Source organism: Cloeon dipterum, chromosome 2, assembly GCF_949628265.1.
Source record: "Cloeon dipterum chromosome 2, ieCloDipt1.1, whole genome shotgun sequence".
In the NCBI taxonomy this organism is placed as follows: Eukaryota; Metazoa; Arthropoda; class Insecta; order Ephemeroptera; family Baetidae; genus Cloeon; species Cloeon dipterum.
This window is the reverse complement of record NC_088787.1, coordinates 29292989-29312104: the sequence shown is the minus strand read 5'-3', so window position 1 is coordinate 29312104 and position 19116 is coordinate 29292989. Positions and strand designations below refer to the sequence as shown.

The 19116-nt window shown below is 40.4% G+C and overlaps 3 protein-coding genes across 4 annotated transcripts in view; 1 reads left to right on the top strand and 2 right to left on the bottom strand.

The window, feature by feature from the left end:
- Positions 1-10620, bottom strand: part of CAHbeta (carbonic anhydrase beta) — a 34399-nt gene extending 23779 nt beyond the window's left edge. Inside the window, exons 1-5 of the mRNA XM_065479219.1 lie at positions 10479-10620; positions 9569-9653; positions 9370-9509; positions 9035-9274; positions 8563-8792 (exon numbers count right to left, since the gene is read on the bottom strand). Coding sequence (XP_065335291.1) covers positions 8583-8792; positions 9035-9274; positions 9370-9509; positions 9569-9653; positions 10479-10571 — 768 coding nt within the window. The 5' untranslated portion in view covers positions 10572-10620 and the 3' untranslated portion in view covers positions 8563-8582. The remainder of the gene's footprint in view (positions 1-8562; positions 8793-9034; positions 9275-9369; positions 9510-9568; positions 9654-10478) is intronic.
- On the top strand, positions 10591-14833 carry Tmtc4 (Transmembrane O-mannosyltransferase targeting cadherins 4). 2 transcript variants are annotated; one of them, XM_065479213.1, is made up of 12 exons: positions 10591-10732; positions 11111-11261; positions 11327-11558; positions 11617-11803; positions 11858-12049; positions 12110-12313; positions 12666-12868; positions 12924-13101; positions 13157-13365; positions 13675-13924; positions 13978-14275; positions 14450-14833. In XM_065479213.1, the coding sequence occupies exons 2-12, from the start codon at positions 11129-11131 to the stop codon at positions 14602-14604; spliced, it is 2241 nt and encodes a 746-aa protein (XP_065335285.1). In that variant the 5' UTR covers positions 10591-10732; positions 11111-11128; the 3' UTR covers positions 14605-14833. The 2 variants fall into 2 exon arrangements, with proteins under 2 accessions (XP_065335285.1, XP_065335286.1); XM_065479214.1 differs by having other exon boundaries at positions 10709-10850.
- Positions 14834-14866: 33 nt separating this feature from the next.
- Positions 14867-18687, bottom strand: usp (ultraspiracle). Its single transcript, XM_065479227.1, has 4 exons — positions 18568-18687; positions 18335-18451; positions 17815-18273; positions 14867-16889 (listed from the first exon to the last, which is right to left on the bottom strand). The coding sequence occupies exons 3-4, from the start codon at positions 18207-18209 to the stop codon at positions 16082-16084; spliced, it is 1203 nt and encodes a 400-aa protein (XP_065335299.1). The 5' UTR covers positions 18210-18273; positions 18335-18451; positions 18568-18687; the 3' UTR covers positions 14867-16081.
- Positions 18688-19116: the final 429 nt, after the last annotated feature.

Sequence of the window (19116 nt, the reverse complement as noted above, 5' to 3'; positions counted from 1 at the left end):
ATTAACTCTTCTTATTAATTTTTCATTAGATATTTTAAAATCAAGAAAATTTTTCCACTGTTTAAAATATACATTTAATAATTGGCACTAAATAAATAATTGTTTAAAATATACATTTATAAATAAAATTCACGTAAAGAGTGAATAATGTTGACAAAATATGATGCTCAGTAGGGAAAGTAAAGATAGTAAAATTAAAAAATTTAAACACATTTTTAGTAGCATAACAGGAATCTTTTTTACGGTATGTTTCTACTGTAAGGAAACAAAAGAAATAGGACTTCTATGTAGCGAAACATTAACACTATGCTTGCAACACAAACATTTTGAAATGTAAACACTATATTTATTATTTTACTGTATTTGACTAGAGCAAGAATAATAATTGTTATATTTGTAACACCTGACTTCTGAGCCTGTTCCAACATTCTGGCATAAGGCATTAAATATTCCGAGCCATATTGTAAAACAACATTTTCATGTCAAAGTCATGCAGCACAGGCAAGGAATCAAAAATTAAATCAATGTTTGCGTTAATCGTATGATCGCACAGAGTGAAAGCCTTTCGTTCATCATGCTCAGGATGCACAGTTCCCAAGTTCAGCTCAAGCAGCCGCACGCGTTTTCAATTCTAATATTCGTTCTCAAAGACGGTATTTGCACGTGTGAGCTGGCTGAAGAGCAACTCACATGCACCGTATTCAAATCGTTCGGGATAATAAATCAACAATTAAGGGAGCAATGGCATAATTATCATACATCAGCAATCGGCGGTGGGACGGAGGCATGTGCCGGGGCGCAAAATAAAAATCTTCGAATCTATTGACACCCCAACGTGCATAAAACGATTAAACGCGCAAGGTGCATGCACTGCAATGTGCCCGCGGCTCTTGCTCGGCAGGACATTATGCAGGTATAGAGGCTCACGACCGATCACACGTGACATTCCAATGAACCATTAGATTTGTTTGCGCATTCTAACGCTCATGAAATTTTCAGCTTTTGTGATCTGTTCGTGTGTGTTTCCGCTCATTATAAATGCTGCTGGCAGTTTGAAAGACAAAATCGTTTGGGCAATAGAAAAGATAACACAGAGAATATACGCAACAGCTTTATGGTGTTTCAATCTCACGTATTTTCCTTTTTTCGGCCAGGCAATAAAAGCATTTGAGATTTTAGTAATAATGAAATTGAGAATTTACATGTACGCTTCTTTAAGCAGTAAACGGACTCCTCCAATTTTCCCAATTTTAGTGAAACTGGTTAGGAAAATCTTAGGATACGTCTTCGTTAGTAGTTTTATTGAATTCATACACTTTTCAACGACATAAATCATATAGGATCACAAGGAGAAAATGTTGAATTATTAATTAATTTGAGTTAAGGTATGAAGTGTAAGTTAAAGCGCAGCAAATCGCAAATATCGGATTTTTTAATGTCAAAGCTGATCAAGTCTCCTCATAAATAATGAGAATGAAAAAATATCACTCAAATTAAACACGTATTTTTCAAAATCAATTTTTAAATATTCTGTTTTTTTTCAATGCTCGATCCCTATTAAATTTTGAGTCTACAACATATTTTTTGCAGAGCACTGTACTAATAAGCTGATTTTTTTCCTCTTTAACCAACGGCCACCAAACAAATTTGTGGTATTTGTTGTTGTTTTGGATGTGGGGATGCATGGGGCATAGTTCATGCTCTGCTGATATGCAATATCTTTGAATCTAAATTGAAAATTTTCAGCTGCAGAACTTGATTTACATCTTGAGAGGCTACAGCGATCAAAAGAAAATAATTCGAACGCATGACGGTATGAATACATGCTGCTGACTACTAAATATACATAATTGCTATGAGCAAGATAGAGTGCTTGCAATTAACGTCCAGGCGAGAAAGCTTCCCGCGTTATATTATAATGTGGGCAAAATTAAATACCGTCAACGAGCACGCGTGCATGTGGGGCAGTTGAAGCAAATGCATGTAAATGGTAATGACGGCATGAAAGAGAGCCATAGCGTCACTCATTCGCCGTATTGTTCTCATTGCACAGGGTCATGATCAAGGCTCAAGGAAGAGCAGATCACGAATGCAACTAGGCCACCTTTTATACCTCTTGTTGAATTTATTCGGCGAGTTTTATGAATCGTCCCCTCGCTTGGTTTGATTGATTGTTCATCCGAGATAATTACTATATTATAGCGAGTGGGATGAAGCCAACTGGCTTGAACCCATTATCGATGTTATCTGCTCAATCTGGCTGAGCGGGACTCGCACACAGCTCAGATCTCTCCGATGCTGTTTAGGAATGTTGTTCAGCAAAGAAGCAAAACATTGAGGTGCTCCGTCTACGGTGTCTGCCCATATTCTGCACCTCTCGTGTTCTGCTTTTGCATGGCGAATTTCGTTCTCGACGCGCGGCAGCACGAAAAGCTTCGCAGTCTCGGTTGCTCCAGTTCGCAGCCAACCTTGCGATCACGAGACAAGTCGAACGAAATTTTAAGCCACAAGAAAAACTGCACGTGTTTCTCGCTAGGCATTATCAGAACATGCAGTGTACGCACGGGCTAATTACGCCAATTAGACGTGCCGAAATCGCGTTTCATCGCTCTCTCATTTGTTTGGGAAGCTTACAAATTTATTAAATTTATGTTTTCTGCTAACGTGGCAGTATGCATGAAAAACGGTAAAAATGTGCTGCCAGGGAGAATAAATCAGCCTATAAGGGTAGAATTACCGTTTTTTCCCCAGGTACAATGCATATTATTTATGATGGTTTTAATTTGCCGGTGCACAAAAGATTCATCTGAAAAGAAGGGCTGCTTCGAAAAATCTCACATCGGAGGACAAAGAGCGAATGCGGTATAAGGTCGCCGACGTGACACCTTCCTCACGGCTCATCTCTTTTATAAAAAAAACAATGTAGGTAGCGCTATGGACATAAATCACTGGAAAATAAAGGTTCAAAATGCTGGCGTGAAAATGTATGCTGAAAGTTTGAGGAGCATAAAGTTTGTTTTATACTCACAATCCAGCCATCTTTAAGCGTCAATTTATTTTTAAAAAACGGAGTTCATGTCGTATCGTTTTCGTTTTAAACTGTTAAAATGAAAATATAATATATGTTTCTTGATGAAATTTTATTTTCCTTTTAGACCCAATATTGCGCGACGAGTGGAGAAAAGATATTTATTTGAGCTAATAGTTGAATTATGTTCTAGCAATTTTATTAATTATTTCAACAATGGCCATATCAAAGGGGAAACTTTATTAATTAAATCAAGAAGTTTATTTCCCTCATTACCATAACTAAACTTAACTCTGTTTGCTCTTCATTCCATAAATTCCCTTTCAAGTAAATTGGAGTTTAGCTTGAATTCTAACTTACTGTTTACTATTTTTTTAATTTTACTTCTATAGTAGAAATTTATGAAAATAATCCTAGCAACCCTAAGGGAGGGTGGCTTACAGATAGCGTGTACATGATAGAATAAAGAAAAAATATTGTGAAGTCACCACCCGAAACACCTGACAATGGACCCAAGTCGACAAAAAGAACACATTTCAGATTGCATCTTTTGTTGATACAGAAAAGCCATTAAACCAATGAAGCTTGTCGTGTTGTCGTTCAAACTTTTAGGTCTAAAAATTGAGGGAACGAATAGATGAGACTTTTCCAGACTTCCAGCTTTGATGGGTCCCCTGAGGCGTCAGGAGAGTAACCCTGTTTACGAGGTATTGATGTTTGTTAATGAAGACGCTGCAAGAGCGGTGGGAAAATTTGAGCAAGTTTTAAGGGTTGAATAATGACTTCCGTTCGGTTTCTTATTGAACTCAGTAAGAGCAACAATTAATCAATTTAACGGTGGCACCTACTGTTTTTTGCTTCACGGACTCGCATTGAAACTCAGGAAAATATCCAATTCTCCCATTAAAATTATTATATTCAGCCAACGATAATGAAATATAGACCACAGCGACTCAATTTAAAAATTAAGGGAAACATTTTGAAGTTGCGCGCATAAATTTTCTCAAACAAACAATCGCAAGTAAGTACGATGCGCGACGCGAAGAAGAAAGTTAGCTATGATTCGGCACAAATATTTTGCATCACATGGCGAAAGAAATTGGGCATCCAGCATCACCCGACGTGAGCGGTTGTATCATCACTTTTCGCCGGCGTTCCCAATCGCGCGAGAGGCGGCAAAAGGAGGCGTGAATTGAAAAGCGACATAAATAAACGGAAAATAAAAGTAAAATCCTAAATAAGGAGAGCGAATAAATAAGCGAAATGGAAGGATTAGCAGCACGAAGCGAGCGAGCGAGCTCGACAGCATTTCTCGCGTGTCGATTGACCCAGATGCGAAAGTAGGCAACGTTCTGATTAATAAAAATCCACGTACAACCGGCACTGCAAGCTCGGCCACAATTATTACACGTTTAATCCAAAGCTTGACTACCAAAACGCATGGAATAATTCGCACTTTGTGGCCACAACAAATTTAAATGCAAAAATCAGTCTACTTATGAAGAACCCCATTTGAGAGTGAAATTTGCGAGCGAATTGGAACACTCTTTTCTCACCTGCCGCCGGACTAACCTAGGCATTCATTTTTACCAGAATTTTTTAGCATGCACGTGCGACAAACTGATTCACTTTCCTCAGCTAAAACCTTTTTAGCATTGTCAAGGCAGACAGTTGTTTCGGAACTCGAACTTAGAGCAATAAAGCAGCCCGCATAATCATTCAACTATTGACGCGTGAAATAAAACACGGCAGTAACTGTGGAAAATGTGGCCGGGGTCTGGTTTCAGTCTAAAACTGAAAGGGTCAGCGGTCTCCCGCGCGAGCAAAAAAGGGTTGAGGCGTCTCGATAAAAACGGCTTGACCTACTTCAACGCAATATTATATTTGTTCAGGATGTAGTGGCTCGCACGTTTTGTATGTTGGTGGTATTCGTGGTACATATCTAAATTCAAGACGCTCTGTAAGCTCCCTTGCGTCCACAAAAACGCGGTAACTCTTATTCACGTGTCATTTTTACCTCAAAATCAGCTTCGTAAAGCCAGAGCAGAGAAGAAATGTTCGTGTAAACAAACACAAAACACCGACAAACAGCAGCGCGCCAAAGAAGAGAAAGCGTAACATTGAGATGCCCGTGATGGATGCTCCGCCAGGGGCAAGCGGCTCGATTTATGTATTTAAGCTTTTTTACCTTTAGATTGCCATGAACGTAAAATACGGTCCTTTAGAGGGTCTAAATATATATTCATCATGCCTTCTCGTGCAACCAAATTTTCCTGGATTTTAACACCACTGCGTGCACAAGGTATATCGATGTTTTGCTTTAACATGGTGGAAATAATATTATTATTATCTTATGTATTTATTATTAAATAAATAACCCGACGGGCGTGTAAGACGAGGCAAATCTATTACTACAAATATTTTGGACTTTTTTACTTTTACCATCTCGGACTGATCATACCACATTTTTAAAGCGGCAGTTGAACTTTCGATTTCTGCATCACCGGCAAATAATCCTGAAAATGAGGTCAAGTAACCTAACATCTGAGTCAACCAAATCTTTCCTTGTGCGGTGGAAAATTTCCTGGACCTGACCAGGCCAAGAGGATGCGCGGAATGAAGGGGGAAACAGTAAAAGTAGGAATCCCGTTTGCTGCCAATTTCCCTGTGGCCTTGCGTAAGCCGTGCGAAGCTGAATAGTTAAAAAAGGTTATCATCACGTCCGAGATTTTCTTGGGCGGGAAAATTGACACAGCCGACAGCGCACACACGCAAAACCTCCCCTGCGATCACGTTAAAATATTCCCCCTAAATATTTAAAATTCTAGCTTACTTAAGATAACTAAGATTAACTTTTCGGTCTGTTTGACCCTGTCGCATGTCAAATTAACATCAAGACCATTCAACTGTGAAACCAACTTATTTTCAAAACTAAAGAGCACAAAGAATTTACTTACTTGCGGGTCGGCAAGTAATTGATTACATGCCAAGCTAAAAAATACCTGGAATAGGCCCTTTGTGAAACGTTTCTTTTCTTCCCAATTTCACAGGTTAATGGCATGATTGTAGCACAACTTGGCAATAAAATACAATGTCAGCTTTTCAAACCCCTCACCCCACCTGCAGCAGGATCAGCGACTATTAACGCAGCAGGATACCAGTGTTCCGAAAAAGCCGTTTTTTTCTAGAACGAGGTGGTTTTATCCGGCTTAATCCGGTTTTTTTGGCTGCAACAAAAATATTTTTTAAACTAACTTGTGGATTTTTGACAACCTGTGAAAAAAATTCAAAAAAGCCAGAATAAAGCCGGCTTAAATAGGGTGGATTAAACCTGGTTTAAAACACCATGGATTAAACCGGCTGGATAAAACTCGGAACACTGGGTGGGTTTCATACCAGATTAGTGCACTTGGGAACGTCGAGACGAGTCTGACGGTATGCGATTTTTTAAAATCGGATGATTAGAAGTTGAGATTTGGTCAATCATACCCACCAACCCCCAACCCCCTTTTAACTCCCTCAATAACGTGAAATTTAGCATTTTTCGTCTGTTTCAGCACCTTAGCACGACGTTGACGATTAATTGTCTTCTTCAAACCAATTCAGTTACTTAGTTCACTTCAACGAGTCAAACAGTACCTAATTTTTGTTAGGACCACCAAAACGCGAGATTCGGGTGCACAAAGTTTTTTTTATCGAGACGCGATACAATATAATTCTTAATGATCGACGAAATCTCAAGCAAGTTTCAAGTTCACAAGCGAGACAAAAAAAAACACTTTCGTGCGGCGCTTATCATGAAGTAAAATTAGGCAGGCTAATTGATATGCAGGCCCATTAAAGCGGATTGGCCTACCTGCGTGCAATACACTGCCGCTTTCATCCTGGTGAATTAGAATCGTAAAATAGTGCGTCCGCGCCCAGGGAGCATTTTTGCCCCAAAGAACAGCAGCGATCGTTTGATTTAATTGCTTTGGCGAAAAATGAGACGCATTATTTGTAATTGAAATGCAAAGGCCGCGCAAAGCCAGCTTTCCTTTTAAATTGGCATGTTTCAAGTGGCAAGGACGTTGTTTGAACCGGGAAACAAGGCGAGCCGCCTCAGATACACACATACACGCGTGAGTCCTCAGTTTAACAACTTTCCAATGCCTGAAATTGCAACTAACCAGTGGCGTGGTCGCGCCACCGACCAACACAGAGAAAAATGCTCTGAGATTATTATTGCTTCGCGCGTGTTTTATTATTATCATCATCAGCGTCAGGAGAAAACTTTCACTCGGTGTGTGTGTGCTTGTTCGCCGAAACAACCCATTCCGCTCCCCTCCTCTGTCTTGAGGCGGCTGTGCGGCTCGCGAGGATAAGAGACGAGATGAATGTTGAGAGAGAAGAAAACATTCTTCTGATGGTGATGTAGCCTACTTACCGGCCAGAGGCTCATTAAGATCGGAATTAAGCGCTGTGTTTTGGCACAAGCCGCCTTTTTTATGTTTGCCAGCGAGCCCTCGAGAAACTATTTTATGGAAACGAGCGGCTCCTCATCATATCTCCGCTCTAGTCCAAATTCTTACTATGCATATTTCTTTTGATTCTCCCTCCTGAGGCCCCGTAAATGTGTTAAAACCCCAGTTGTCTATAATTCGCTAGAATCAAACGCGACTCCAGTTTCGGACACCAATCAGCATTATTTTTATACTAAACTTGTTTTATATTATTAAATAAATGTTTGGTTCGAGTTAAAACATGTACTCTAACCTGGCGGTGTATTAAACAGAAGAAAGTTTAGTGTTCGATAGTGTGGTCACTGAGTGTGACTCTGCGGTGGTTTCTGTTCTAACCGGCAGGTACCAGTTGAGTGCATCTCCGTGCTAGTTTCTTCTTAAGCCACTAAAATTTACGTGTGCTCTATTCCATTGTTGTGAGCTGACAAAAAGTTGCAATTGAAAAAAATTTGAGTGCACCGTCATTTTTTAACGCAAAGGATTAAGTGAGTCAGAATTAAAGGCGGTTCCATTAAGTCGTAAAACTATTCTTAATAATATTGAAAAAGATTTCCAAAACCGTTTTTCTTTTGCTTTTTTTAATTCAATATTTAATCCGCGTCTAGACTTAACTCGAATTGTTCCAGTTCCATGGTCTTAGGATTTTTTACTTTAATTGCATTTAACAATATTATTTTTAATCGATCCAGGCATCGTTCCATCAATTCCCGCGCGCACGGATAAAATTGGAATACATAATTTGCTTCAATTGAGCATTAATCGAATTAATTGATAATCATACTTTGCATAAACTAATTTTAATTGGAATGCCCCATATCAGTCAAAAAGCTTTATTAAAACTGAGCTGTATTAAAATTTTTGCAGCCTGCTTGAAAATTGCTCCATCGGTTGAGGGGCCATTAAAAATTAATCCTCGTATTACGTAGTGTATCACGCGACAGAGCGAAATCGGAGCAGAGTGAACGCAATATATATGCAACCTGCTCTACACGTGTGTTTGACGAGTTTCATGCTAAAAGGAGCTGTACTCACCTAAGAAGGGAAGGCACACACTAGGAATAGTATCGGCGTATCTCCTTGAGAATAGGCCGAGCGGTCAAATCATTGATCTCGACAAATCGCTTTCTTTGCCTGCTGAAGTAGTAGACATCACCAGTGTAGATGTCAAACCAGAGAGCGTGCAAATGCAGATCGTGCGTTTCCAGCCGGCGTTTCAGAAAACCGTAGCTGGCAACATTCTGCATCTGTTGCAGACAATTAATCTGCAACAGAGTTTCAACATAAGTTATTCAGTTAAAAAATGTCTGACCCTTTTTCTGAGACCTCCATGAGAATCATATTTCAAATCAAATGTTTATTTATTTGAACGAGTTGCTTAACCAAATTGTCACTGACCAATTTGTTGTAATCGTTGTTTTGTAATAATGAAACGTGGCAATGAGCTTAAGAAATTGAGGGCGTTATTCCTTCCATTTTGAAAAAATATGGATTTTATTGTGCTTACCTGGGAGAGTTTATCCTCAATGGAAAATTTATTATCAGGGTCGATGTAAGCGACAAATTTACGCATTGGAGTCTCAGCTTGGAAGGTAAGCGGCTCAGTGAAGTTGGTACTTTTCAACTGCTGAAACTTTTCTAGAGACGTGTCTGCGTGCCTGCAGAGCCAGGCGCGCAAGGGGGAAATGCGCCTGTTGTCCACAGACGCGTATTCCTCATCTTGCAGCGAGTGTAGCAAATTCATAGCCTATACCCAAAGCAGTTTTATTATTTTTTAAAAACGACCGAGATAAGATAATGACTGGCTATTTGTTAGTGTCAGTTTAGTGGTGAGAACTTTACCTTGCAATCAGAGTGACCGCACACGATCACATGCTTGATATCGTTTACAATGCATCCGAGCTCCAAGGCAGCCGGCTCAGTAGTGAATGCTTCGTTGACAAAGTGTTGCGAGTGAGGAATCAGATTGCCAGCATTTCGCACTAAAATTTTAGCAATTTTATACAAACGAATAGTTTTAAATCTATATTTTTTTTCTTACCAACAAACATGTCCCCAACATTGGTTTCTGTAAATCTCGTTGGAATCATCCGACTGTCCATGCATGTGAAAAACACCGCTTTCGGCTGAAAAGTGGCATGAATTACTCACATGAGATCAAAATTTATAATTAAAGAAAAATTGTATAATTAAAATGCAACAATTTTTTGAATTTTTTTACTTGGCTTATCTGATTTTGAATTTTAACCGAGTAGAATTTAAACTTATTATAAATTCAGCAACCATTTTCGCGATAAGAGCTTTTAAATTAACCAAAATATCAAGAACGATTATTATTCTACTATATAACTGTCTGATTAAAATTTTAAATTCGGTTTAACTTGATTAAATGATTCGTTCTCAAATTTGATTACATATATTATGTAGTTCAAGCTAGTTGACTGTAGCAAAACTTGAAGCTAAAATTCCAAATTTTCTAGTAAGGCCGGAATTTACCAAAATATCCAAAATATGAATTCCTGACCAATGGTAAAAAATATTTTAATTGATTACATATATAACCAGAAATTATCAAAGGGTTAAAAAATGTGCTTTGATATATTAACTGCTTCATACTTTTTATAATATCTATTGCAATTTTTGCTAAACGTAAACAAAGAGACGATGTCATGAGAGAAATTTTCGATAGATTGGTTAGTACAAAAAACATCTAAAATACTATATTGCTGGAAGAGTAAAAAAGCGATTAGCTGGAAAGTGCAATCCAATGCATTTTCGCACGAGGATTTTGGAACGCGCCATTCTTATCGGCGAGACGGCGTTCGCCGCGCCGATAGCGGAGACCTCGAGTACTGTCGGTCATCAACAAAGCTCAAAGCTCGAGAGGAGAGGCTAATTAATTCGGGATTGCTGAAAAGGGAATCGGGATCGGCGGGCCGTCGAGAACTCACCGCAGGGTTGTCGCGCACCCTCTTGAACTGCTCTACCATTCCCAACCTGGTGTGGTGGTGGTACTTGATGATGCCGCGGATGATCCGGTCCATTTTAGCCGACAACGAGAGACCAGCGCAAACGATGTACTAGAGAGACGAGAGTGTCGTGCGGGGCTGCCTAACTCCAGGGTCAAGGATTGGAATCACAGCCGCAGCCACAGCTTAGAGCTGCCAACGCTGGAGAGTGAACGGCAGACGTCAGTCATGACGAGGTATATAATTAACTGAAGCCTGAAAGTGGTGAACCCAAAATAAAAATGGATCAAGGACAAAAGGCACCGTGTGGTGACAGAAAAAAGTAGGGATGTGCGTTGCGCGCCGATACTACCGGTGAGAATCAGCGCGGCGGACGTATTATTATCTATTCTTAGCAAATTTGCATAGGAAAAACGAACAGATAAGATAAAGACAACTTTGGCTCGCCGGCTTCTTGTTTTCTTTTTGCGTTCAGGCTTGCCCATGCCGGTCGGTGCACCAAATAAAATAAACAGTTAACAAAAAGATGATAAAACAATTTTCGGCACAGAAATTCTACATTAATTACAAGCTTAAAAACGAGCGCAGTGATCAAACAAAATTTAAATTTTCAGTGATTGAAATTTAATTTGATGGCATTGAACGCGGTGATGAAGAGCAGGAAATCCTCTAGACAGGATGAACCGTCGAACGGTCACTGGAGAAAGTCGAAACCCAAGATATCAGAAGTTGAGGAGACGTGGGATGAAGACATTCCTATGCCAAGTGAGCTAGAAGTCTAAGTTTTTGAATTTAATTTATTTCATCACGCACTGTCTTATAATTCTCAGGCTTTCCTATTTGGACGTCGATAATTTTGATCTGCTGCTGTGCCACAATCTCATTCATCCCAGCTCTGAATGGAGACTTTGTTTTTGACGATTCGGAGGCGGTTCTGAACAATGAAGACGTGCGAACGTCCACACCCGTGTGGAATGTGTTTTATAACGACTATTGGGGCACTAGACTGAGCCACCCGAGCAGCCACAAGTCCTACCGGCCGCTCACTGTTCTTTCCTTCCGGTAATAATGAACACAGAATTATTATATCAAAAACAAAAATTAAATCAAAACATTGTAGCCTGAACTACTGGCTCAGCGGAGGCATTTTAATTGCCAGGAGCTTCAAGCTGGCAAACCTGCTGCTGCACATTGTGATATCCGTCATTTCGCTCAGCCTCTTCGATCGGTTGTTTGGAGGCAACTGTCCAAAGGCGTCGCTGCTCGCAAGTCTGCTTTTCGCGGTTCACCCAATCCACTGTGAAGCTGTGAGTACTGCAGTAATTTTGGAAGGAATATATATTTACACGATGCCTTTTCAGGTCGCGGGAATAGTTGGCCGAGCTGATCTGCTTTGCGCACTCTTCTTTTTCCTCGCTTTCCTTAGCTACTGCAAGTCAGTGGACAGCTCGCTGCATAGCTATCGAATATTCTCCTCTGTTATTTGGCTTGACTTGACCATGATATTTACCATGGTCTCCATGCTGTGCAAGGAGCAAGGCATCACAGTACTTGTAAGCTACCAATTTTAAATTTTTAACGCTCGTTAAGCTGTTTTTTCCTTTTTACTCCAGGGTCTTTGCAGCGTATACGATTTGGTGAACTTATGGCAAGAGCAGGAACCAAAGAAGCGCAAGGGCGTTGTCATGAGGCACGTTGCCTTGGCCATGTGGGGCGCTGTACTTTTGCTCGGCAGGTGGGTCGTCATGGGAGGACAAGTGCCCACCTTCCAACCTGTCGACAACCCAGCCTCCTTTGCTGATAGCTTTTTCACCAGGGTAAAATGATAAAGGCTCATATATTTTTATTTAGAACATTTTGAGCTCAAATAAAAGTTTGATTTTTAAAAATAGGATGCCAAAAAGACTACTGATACCTTTTTTAGCCCTAGATATTTTTCCATAAATTTCTAAAGAATTGATTGTCATATACTCAGCAGAATTCAGCAGAATGAATTGATTTTCATCCTTGCTGGGGATGGAATCTTTGCAAAATATTGAGTTCTAAATTAAAAATAGGTATTTTGTTTGCATCCTTGAATTAAAATCATTGATTAAATTCCAAAAACATCTAAATGATTTATATCTCTCATTCTCAATCTGAGTTAATCTTGTACTTCTTAAATTTCAGGTAGTCTCATTCAACTATATTTACGCTCTGAACTTCTGGCTGCTGCTCTGTCCAGACTGGCTATGTTTTGATTGGGCCATGGGGTGTATTCCCCTTATCACCTCTCCATTGGATTTGAGAGTGATGGCACCAATCATCTTTTGGGTAGGAATGACTTTACTTGGCCTGCGCTGGTTTTTTACCAGCTCAACAAAATCGGCAAGGTATTTTTACTTCATTTCTTCATTTTACAAAGATGCTAACCTAAGTTCTTTGCAGGATTATATTTCTAGCCCTGTCCCTGCTTGTCGGCACCTTCCTGCCGGCTTCAAACCTTTTGTTCAGGGTTGGCTTTGTGATCGCTGAAAGAGTACTGTACTTGCCGTCAGCAGGTTTTTGCATGCTCATCACCCTGGGCGTTCGCCAGCTTTCAACCCTTTCCCCTGAGTACCACCAAGTAAGTGGCTGACGCATTTTTGGTTGCTTCAGCTCTCACCACTTTCATTTCTCAGACAATAAGAAGCAGCTTCATGATGTTGCTTGTAACTATGGCTCTCAAGTCGTGCCAGAGAAGCAAGGAGTGGGGAACTGAGCAAGAATTGTTTCGGTCAGCACTAGCCGTCTGTCCCCTGAACGCCAAGGTTCATTATAACGTGGCCAAGAATGCCGCTGATTTGGGAGACAAACAACTGGCCTTGGAAGAGTATACCACAGCTTTGAAGTAAGTGTGGCTGGTTGAATAAAGTGCTCGGCAATCTGAAAAATAGCCTCCAAACTTAATGCATGATGTTGATAATTTAAAGCGAATAACTGAATAGATTCCAGGGATGACAAATGATTTCATGTAATTATTTCCGCAACAGAAAATATTGCATAGCAAAACCTTTCTTGAAAAAATGCAGGTTTGCGCGAACCTTGATTATTTTACCATTTTCGTTGTTAACCAGAAGCAGTAACAAAGTTTCCCAATCAAAACAAAATGAGATTATCAACCAAACAATACTGAAAATGATAATTTATTGTGCTACAGGCTTCATCCTGAGTATGAGCAGGCAATGAATAATCTGGGAAACTTGCTGAGAGATGGCGGTCATTTAAACGAGGCAGAGAGCCTGCTGACCCAGGCCGTCACCATCCGTCCAAATTTTGCGGCAGCCTGGATGAATTTAGGCATCGTTCAGGCGGGTCTGAAAAAGTATCAAGACGCCGAGGAAAGCTACATAACTGCGCTGCAGCATAGACCAAAATATCCCGACTGCTATTACAACTTGGGCAATCTGGTTTGTCAGAATTTACTTTTGGCTGTGCCGTTTCTTATTGTTAAAGGTTTCAGTACTTGGAACAGGGTAGACATGACGATGCGTATGAGGCGTGGAGGAATGCCACTGAACTCAAACCGACTCACGTTGTCGCGTGGAGCAACATGGTCATCATGCTGGACAGCATCGGTCGCCGTCAAGTGGCTGAGCAGGTGGGTCGGGAGGCTCTGACACATCTACCCAATGAGGCTGGACTCCACTTCAACCTTGCAAACACTCTGGGCAAACTGAAGCAATTTGCCAAAGCTGAACGACACTTCTTAAAAGCAACTGCTCTTGACCCAGACAATGCCAAATACCACGCCAATTTAGGTATGTGCATTTTTATTTAATATACGCCACTAGATCTGTACAATAAGGGCAATTTTGCTTCAAGCTTAAAATTAAATTCTGAGACCGTCGTAATGGGGGATATTTTATTTTCATTTAATTCTGAAGTGAATGTTGCCAATGAAGTGGATATTTTAACTAAGTTTGTTTGAACAGGCGTTTTATATCACCGTTGGAAAAAATTTTCGATGGCGGAGAAGCGTTACTTAACTGCTCTGGAACTGGATCCAACCCTGCAAACGGCTAAAGACAATTTGCTGATGCTACACAGAAGCATGAGCAAAAGGAGAAAGTCTAATGAAAAGCAATGAAAATAATTAAGCATTCACAAAGCAACTAAGAGAACTGATATTAAACTAGCGTTCTTACAGACCTTCTCAAAGTTTGTGTATTCAATGCTAGCCTTTACGTTTTTATAGGATTATTTCCTGTGCTGTAGCTAAAGACATTTTAGTCATTAAAATAATACTTTTTCTCGTATTGTAAATGTGATTTTACAAGGTAGCTCATTAAATATTTCCAATCAGATGTCAAATGAAAGAGTGCAGTTTCATTCATTTAAACTCTACAGTATAGAATTGCCGAATAAACATGTTTATTGAGAAAAGTGTAAGCCAACAAACATTGCCAGTTGATACACAATTCACAAAGTCGTGATTGCTGACAAAATAAACCTCGTTTTTTTAAGCACGAAATTTAGGCCCTTCGAACTCACCAAAACAATTCATATTTTTGTCAATTATGTAGATAAAACGCATCTTCAGTCTTACTTTTGTCAACACCACAATTAAGTTGGCCGTTACATGTTAACAGGTAGTTGCGATAAAAGGTGAATTCTGTGCTTCCAAATTAGTGCTGGTGACAAAACAACAGGCCTTCCACCATCGAAGATCCTACACACTCATGTTTTGACAAAGTGACGAACGAGTTTGCGTTCTAGTAGTGGGAGATGTGCTGTGAAACCTAAAACAAGGGTGCGCCTAACTTATTTCGCCCTCAGATAAAAATTATTACAGAAGCACGTAATATCAAGTTGGATCCCAAACCAAAAATATTATTCTTACATTTAAACGAATAATGAAAGAGCAGCTAAAATAACAACCCAATAGAGTGCCTCGTGGTGTATAATTATGAAAACTATAATTATACAATTAAGTAACAATCCCAACTCATGATAGGGCAATGCAAAAATTATTGTTCAAGGTTAGTTAATTTATAAGCTATAAGTCTTCTATGCAAGAATGATGAAAAATAGTCGTTATTTTGCATGATAATAATATATGATTGTATATTTTTATATATTTAACAACTGCGACGGCTATGGCCAAGTTTGGCCTTTCCAGGGTCTTGCAAATTCACTAAATGGATTTGAGAATCAATGCCATGTAGAAAATTACATTGCTCTGATGGGTCGAGCGGAATGACTCACGCTGCCAGGAACAACAACTTGAGGCATTCAAGCAACAAAACACGTTCAAAACTGAAACTAAGTCCATTAGGTAGTTGGTCCTATTACGCTTAATTTGGCTTCACAAGGATGTGTTTCGATGACGTCCTCAGTGCGAAAGTTCTTCAGCGGGCCCATGCGATTCAGTGACGATCCGAAAGTCAGAGCCAGGTTTAACGACGAAGGGAGGATTGACCAGTAGCTAAGGTAATCAGCCGGAGGCGACATCAATTATCTAACAAGTAGGTTAACATCCAAAGTTAAAACACATATGTAGATTTGACGTGAGTCCATCCAGTTGGGAGTGCGAATGAGAAAGCTGGCCTCCAAGATTCGAGAGTCTACACGTCCTGGTTATGCTGATGTTCAACCAATTCGGAGATATACGAGTCGATGGGGCAATCGCCGACAAGCCGGAAGAAAAAGAGGTGATCGAGGCACTTGAGCCCGATGGAGCGCAACGAAGGAAGACGCAACAGTAGCTTAGCAAAGCGGCCGTTCTCCTCAGGATGCGTGTGGCGTGTGTACTCCTCAAGTGTGGCATACACCTTCTCTCGTAGCATCTCCACCTGCGGCTGCGACTTGAGCCCCCGGATGTCTGGATTGAACAAGATGATGGTGCGCAGGCAGCCCAGCTCAGCGTGGTCCATGCGCATCTCGCGCATCTTGGATACCAGCTCGGTGAGTACACGGTCAAAGATGCTGCCCACGCCGGCCTGGTGTGCTGATTCACGGTACACGGTCAGTCCGTCGCCGAGAACTAGGCCTTCCTTGACGTCGATCGAGCGGTGTGAGAAGGCGGCAATCAACAGCTCGTTCCAGCCGTTCCTGAGCAGTAGCACCTGGTCCTCAAGGGGCAGCGACGCGAAATGTGGGATGTGTTTGGACCACTCAACCAGATGCACCAGCTGGGTGTGAGTTACTTTGCAGATTTTGCTCATGTCCGCGTTTGGATCGCGCGGATCCTCCGGCAGCGGCAACTCAACTTTTAAATCGATACGCCGATCTGCTTCCAGGATGCGCTCGAGCGACATGTCGGTCATCGAGTTGCTTGTCGACTCAACCTCCGCCTCGTTCTTCTCCCTCGTGCGCTGCCGCTCCTCTTGCACCGCCTCGCGCTTCATGCCCATTTGTAGGCATTTTTGGTATCTGAAATGATTTGCGATAAATAACTTGTTGACAAATACTCTCTTCTAAAGTGAGTCTTTAACAAAGCTGTGAAATTTTATGAAGTATTTTTTGGATTTTAAAGAAAATATAAAAAGTATTATGCATCAAGATAAGGCGTTAGAAAAAACATTTAGACTAGTTTCAATTTTTTTGTTTCATAACTATACTATTTACCAGAGAAACAATAAAAATTTATCAACATATTAGATTAACATGGCGTGCAGCAACACTAGTTTCCCACCCAAGAAAGACTTGGTCAAAATGCAAGTAATCCTGTTTACACCTTTATTGCGCAATAAATATTTTTTAATAACGACAGTAAAATTGTTTCTTAAAGCCAGCGGGGGCCAGATGTGCGATTAAATTGGTTCGAACTGCGCAGATCCAAGATGGCGTCTGAATGTGGGAAGCAAAAAGCTCTCTTTGGATTCCTGTACTAGTGTCAAGAGTTTGTTTTTACGATCCAAAAGACACAAATAGTACAAATAATGATGATTTTGTCACAATATTGACGAAAATTTAGTTCTTTTCGCGTATTTTCACGTGACCGATCTTTCGCGCCATACTCCACCGGACGCTATATCTGCGCGTCGCACGAGTCTGGACCCCGCTGCTTATAGCCTTATTTGTTTGTTTCAAACGGTATGATTTTCTGACTTATATCTCACCATTTTTTTGTAAATTGGGCTTATTTCTTTTTCTACTGAAAGAGCCTAAAATATATCTGATGATTTTTTAAGAAAATTTTCAATGCATAATTTTATTTATCAGATGTTTAGACAAATTTATCAATTAAAAAGCTTCATGAAATTTCACTAATGAATGCATTTCCGTACTTATAGACATCCATTTACTCTTTAATTCATTGACTCGTTGAGAAATCCTCCCTGTCTTGTCTTTTTACCTGCAGTATTGGCATCTGTTGCGTTGTCGTTTATCGATGATACAGTTCTTCTCCTCACGGCAAGCGTACGTCAAGTCTTTGCGCACCGTCCGCTTGAAGAAGCCCTTGCAGCCCTCGCAGCTGAACACCCCATAATGTTTTCCACTAGCCCTGTCCCCACAAATGGAGCACAGGTGCTTAGACCCGCTGAGTGGATGGTTTGGAGGGTACGTTGCGTTGGATGCTTCGCCATTGCTTGCGCCAGCCTTGCCTCGGTCCCCTAAATAGGACGCCTGCGGCATGCCTGGGCTGTTGGGACCTCCGAGGGACCCCGGACCGAATCCAACTGCATTCATCAGAGTTGCTGTGTCCGGCTTCATGTCCAAAGGAGATTGCGGTCCACCTACTCCAGCCATGTCGGGACAGGCAAGATGTGGTCAGGAAAGGACAGCAAATGAGGTTGTAGACTATGCTCGGTAACTGAGATGTGGAGATATATCTGTTAATTTCTTGCTTATCATTTGATAATCGATGTACTGACCAAGCGTTGATGGAAGTAAGAAGCACTCCGTCCTCTCAGTCAGCTATGCATTACCACTTTCCAAACATGGCTGCTATGGCCTTGACGAAGCGACCTTGATGATAATCTCGACGTTCTCTGCCACCAAATTGCAAAATAAGCATTAAAAAAGGCTTTAATTTAAGAAAAAGCTTTGTCTTAGAGGTCAATCAGTGGAAGTTTACACATCATGAGGTCCTTATTCAAAAAATTACCAGGAAAAACAGGGCTCAAAGACCACCAGCGATCTTCTATGCAGCTGATCAAACCAAAACAAAAGCGAATCGTCTCAACATCCTTTTGAACATCATGCGCGCGCACTGCACAGCATCTGAATTTTTTTCCTTCCACTACTCAAGCTTATTGATGTTTTAAAAGTTGTTATTGGGTCTTTTAGTTTTTACCAAAATTAAAAATTATACTTTTTAGCTCTTAATGTTACGAGTTTTCATTATTTGAAATGACTTCAGATTTTATTAATTTTTCTTTTCTATTCCGCAACGAGAAACGTGCAGTTATATTATGATTATTTAGAAAACCATATTTCTATACTTTTCCCACTATCGTTTTTTTTAATAGTTGTTGGCTCTTATAATTATAATGCCCACTTTTATCTTCCGCATTAATTCAACACACCACTATTTTTAATCATGCAACTAATCGGCAAAACTATAGTGTCCTCAGACCACACAGGAAATATTTAAGTATACGAGCGAGGACATGCAAGTTAAGATGGAGCTTCTGTCCATTAAAGGGTTTGACCC

Excerpts from the sequence above, each read along its gene's own strand:
- Tmtc4 (XM_065479213.1), top strand. The coding sequence starts at position 11,129 with ATGGCATTGAACGCGGTGATGAAGAGCAGGAAATCCTCTAGACAGGAT. Across the intron at positions 11,559-11,616 it reads CTCACTGTTCTTTCCTTCCG|CCTGAACTACTGGCTCAGCG; the intron begins GTAATAATGAAC and ends AAAACATTGTAG. Across the intron at positions 11,804-11,857 it reads ACCCAATCCACTGTGAAGCT|GTCGCGGGAATAGTTGGCCG; the intron begins GTGAGTACTGCA and ends ATGCCTTTTCAG.
- usp (XM_065479227.1), bottom strand. The coding sequence starts at position 18,209 with ATGGCTGGAGTAGGTGGACCGCAATCTCCTTTGGACATGAAGCCGGAC. Across the intron at positions 16,890-17,814 it reads AACAGATGCCAATACTGCAG|ATACCAAAAATGCCTACAAA; the intron begins GTAAAAAGACAA and ends AAATCATTTCAG.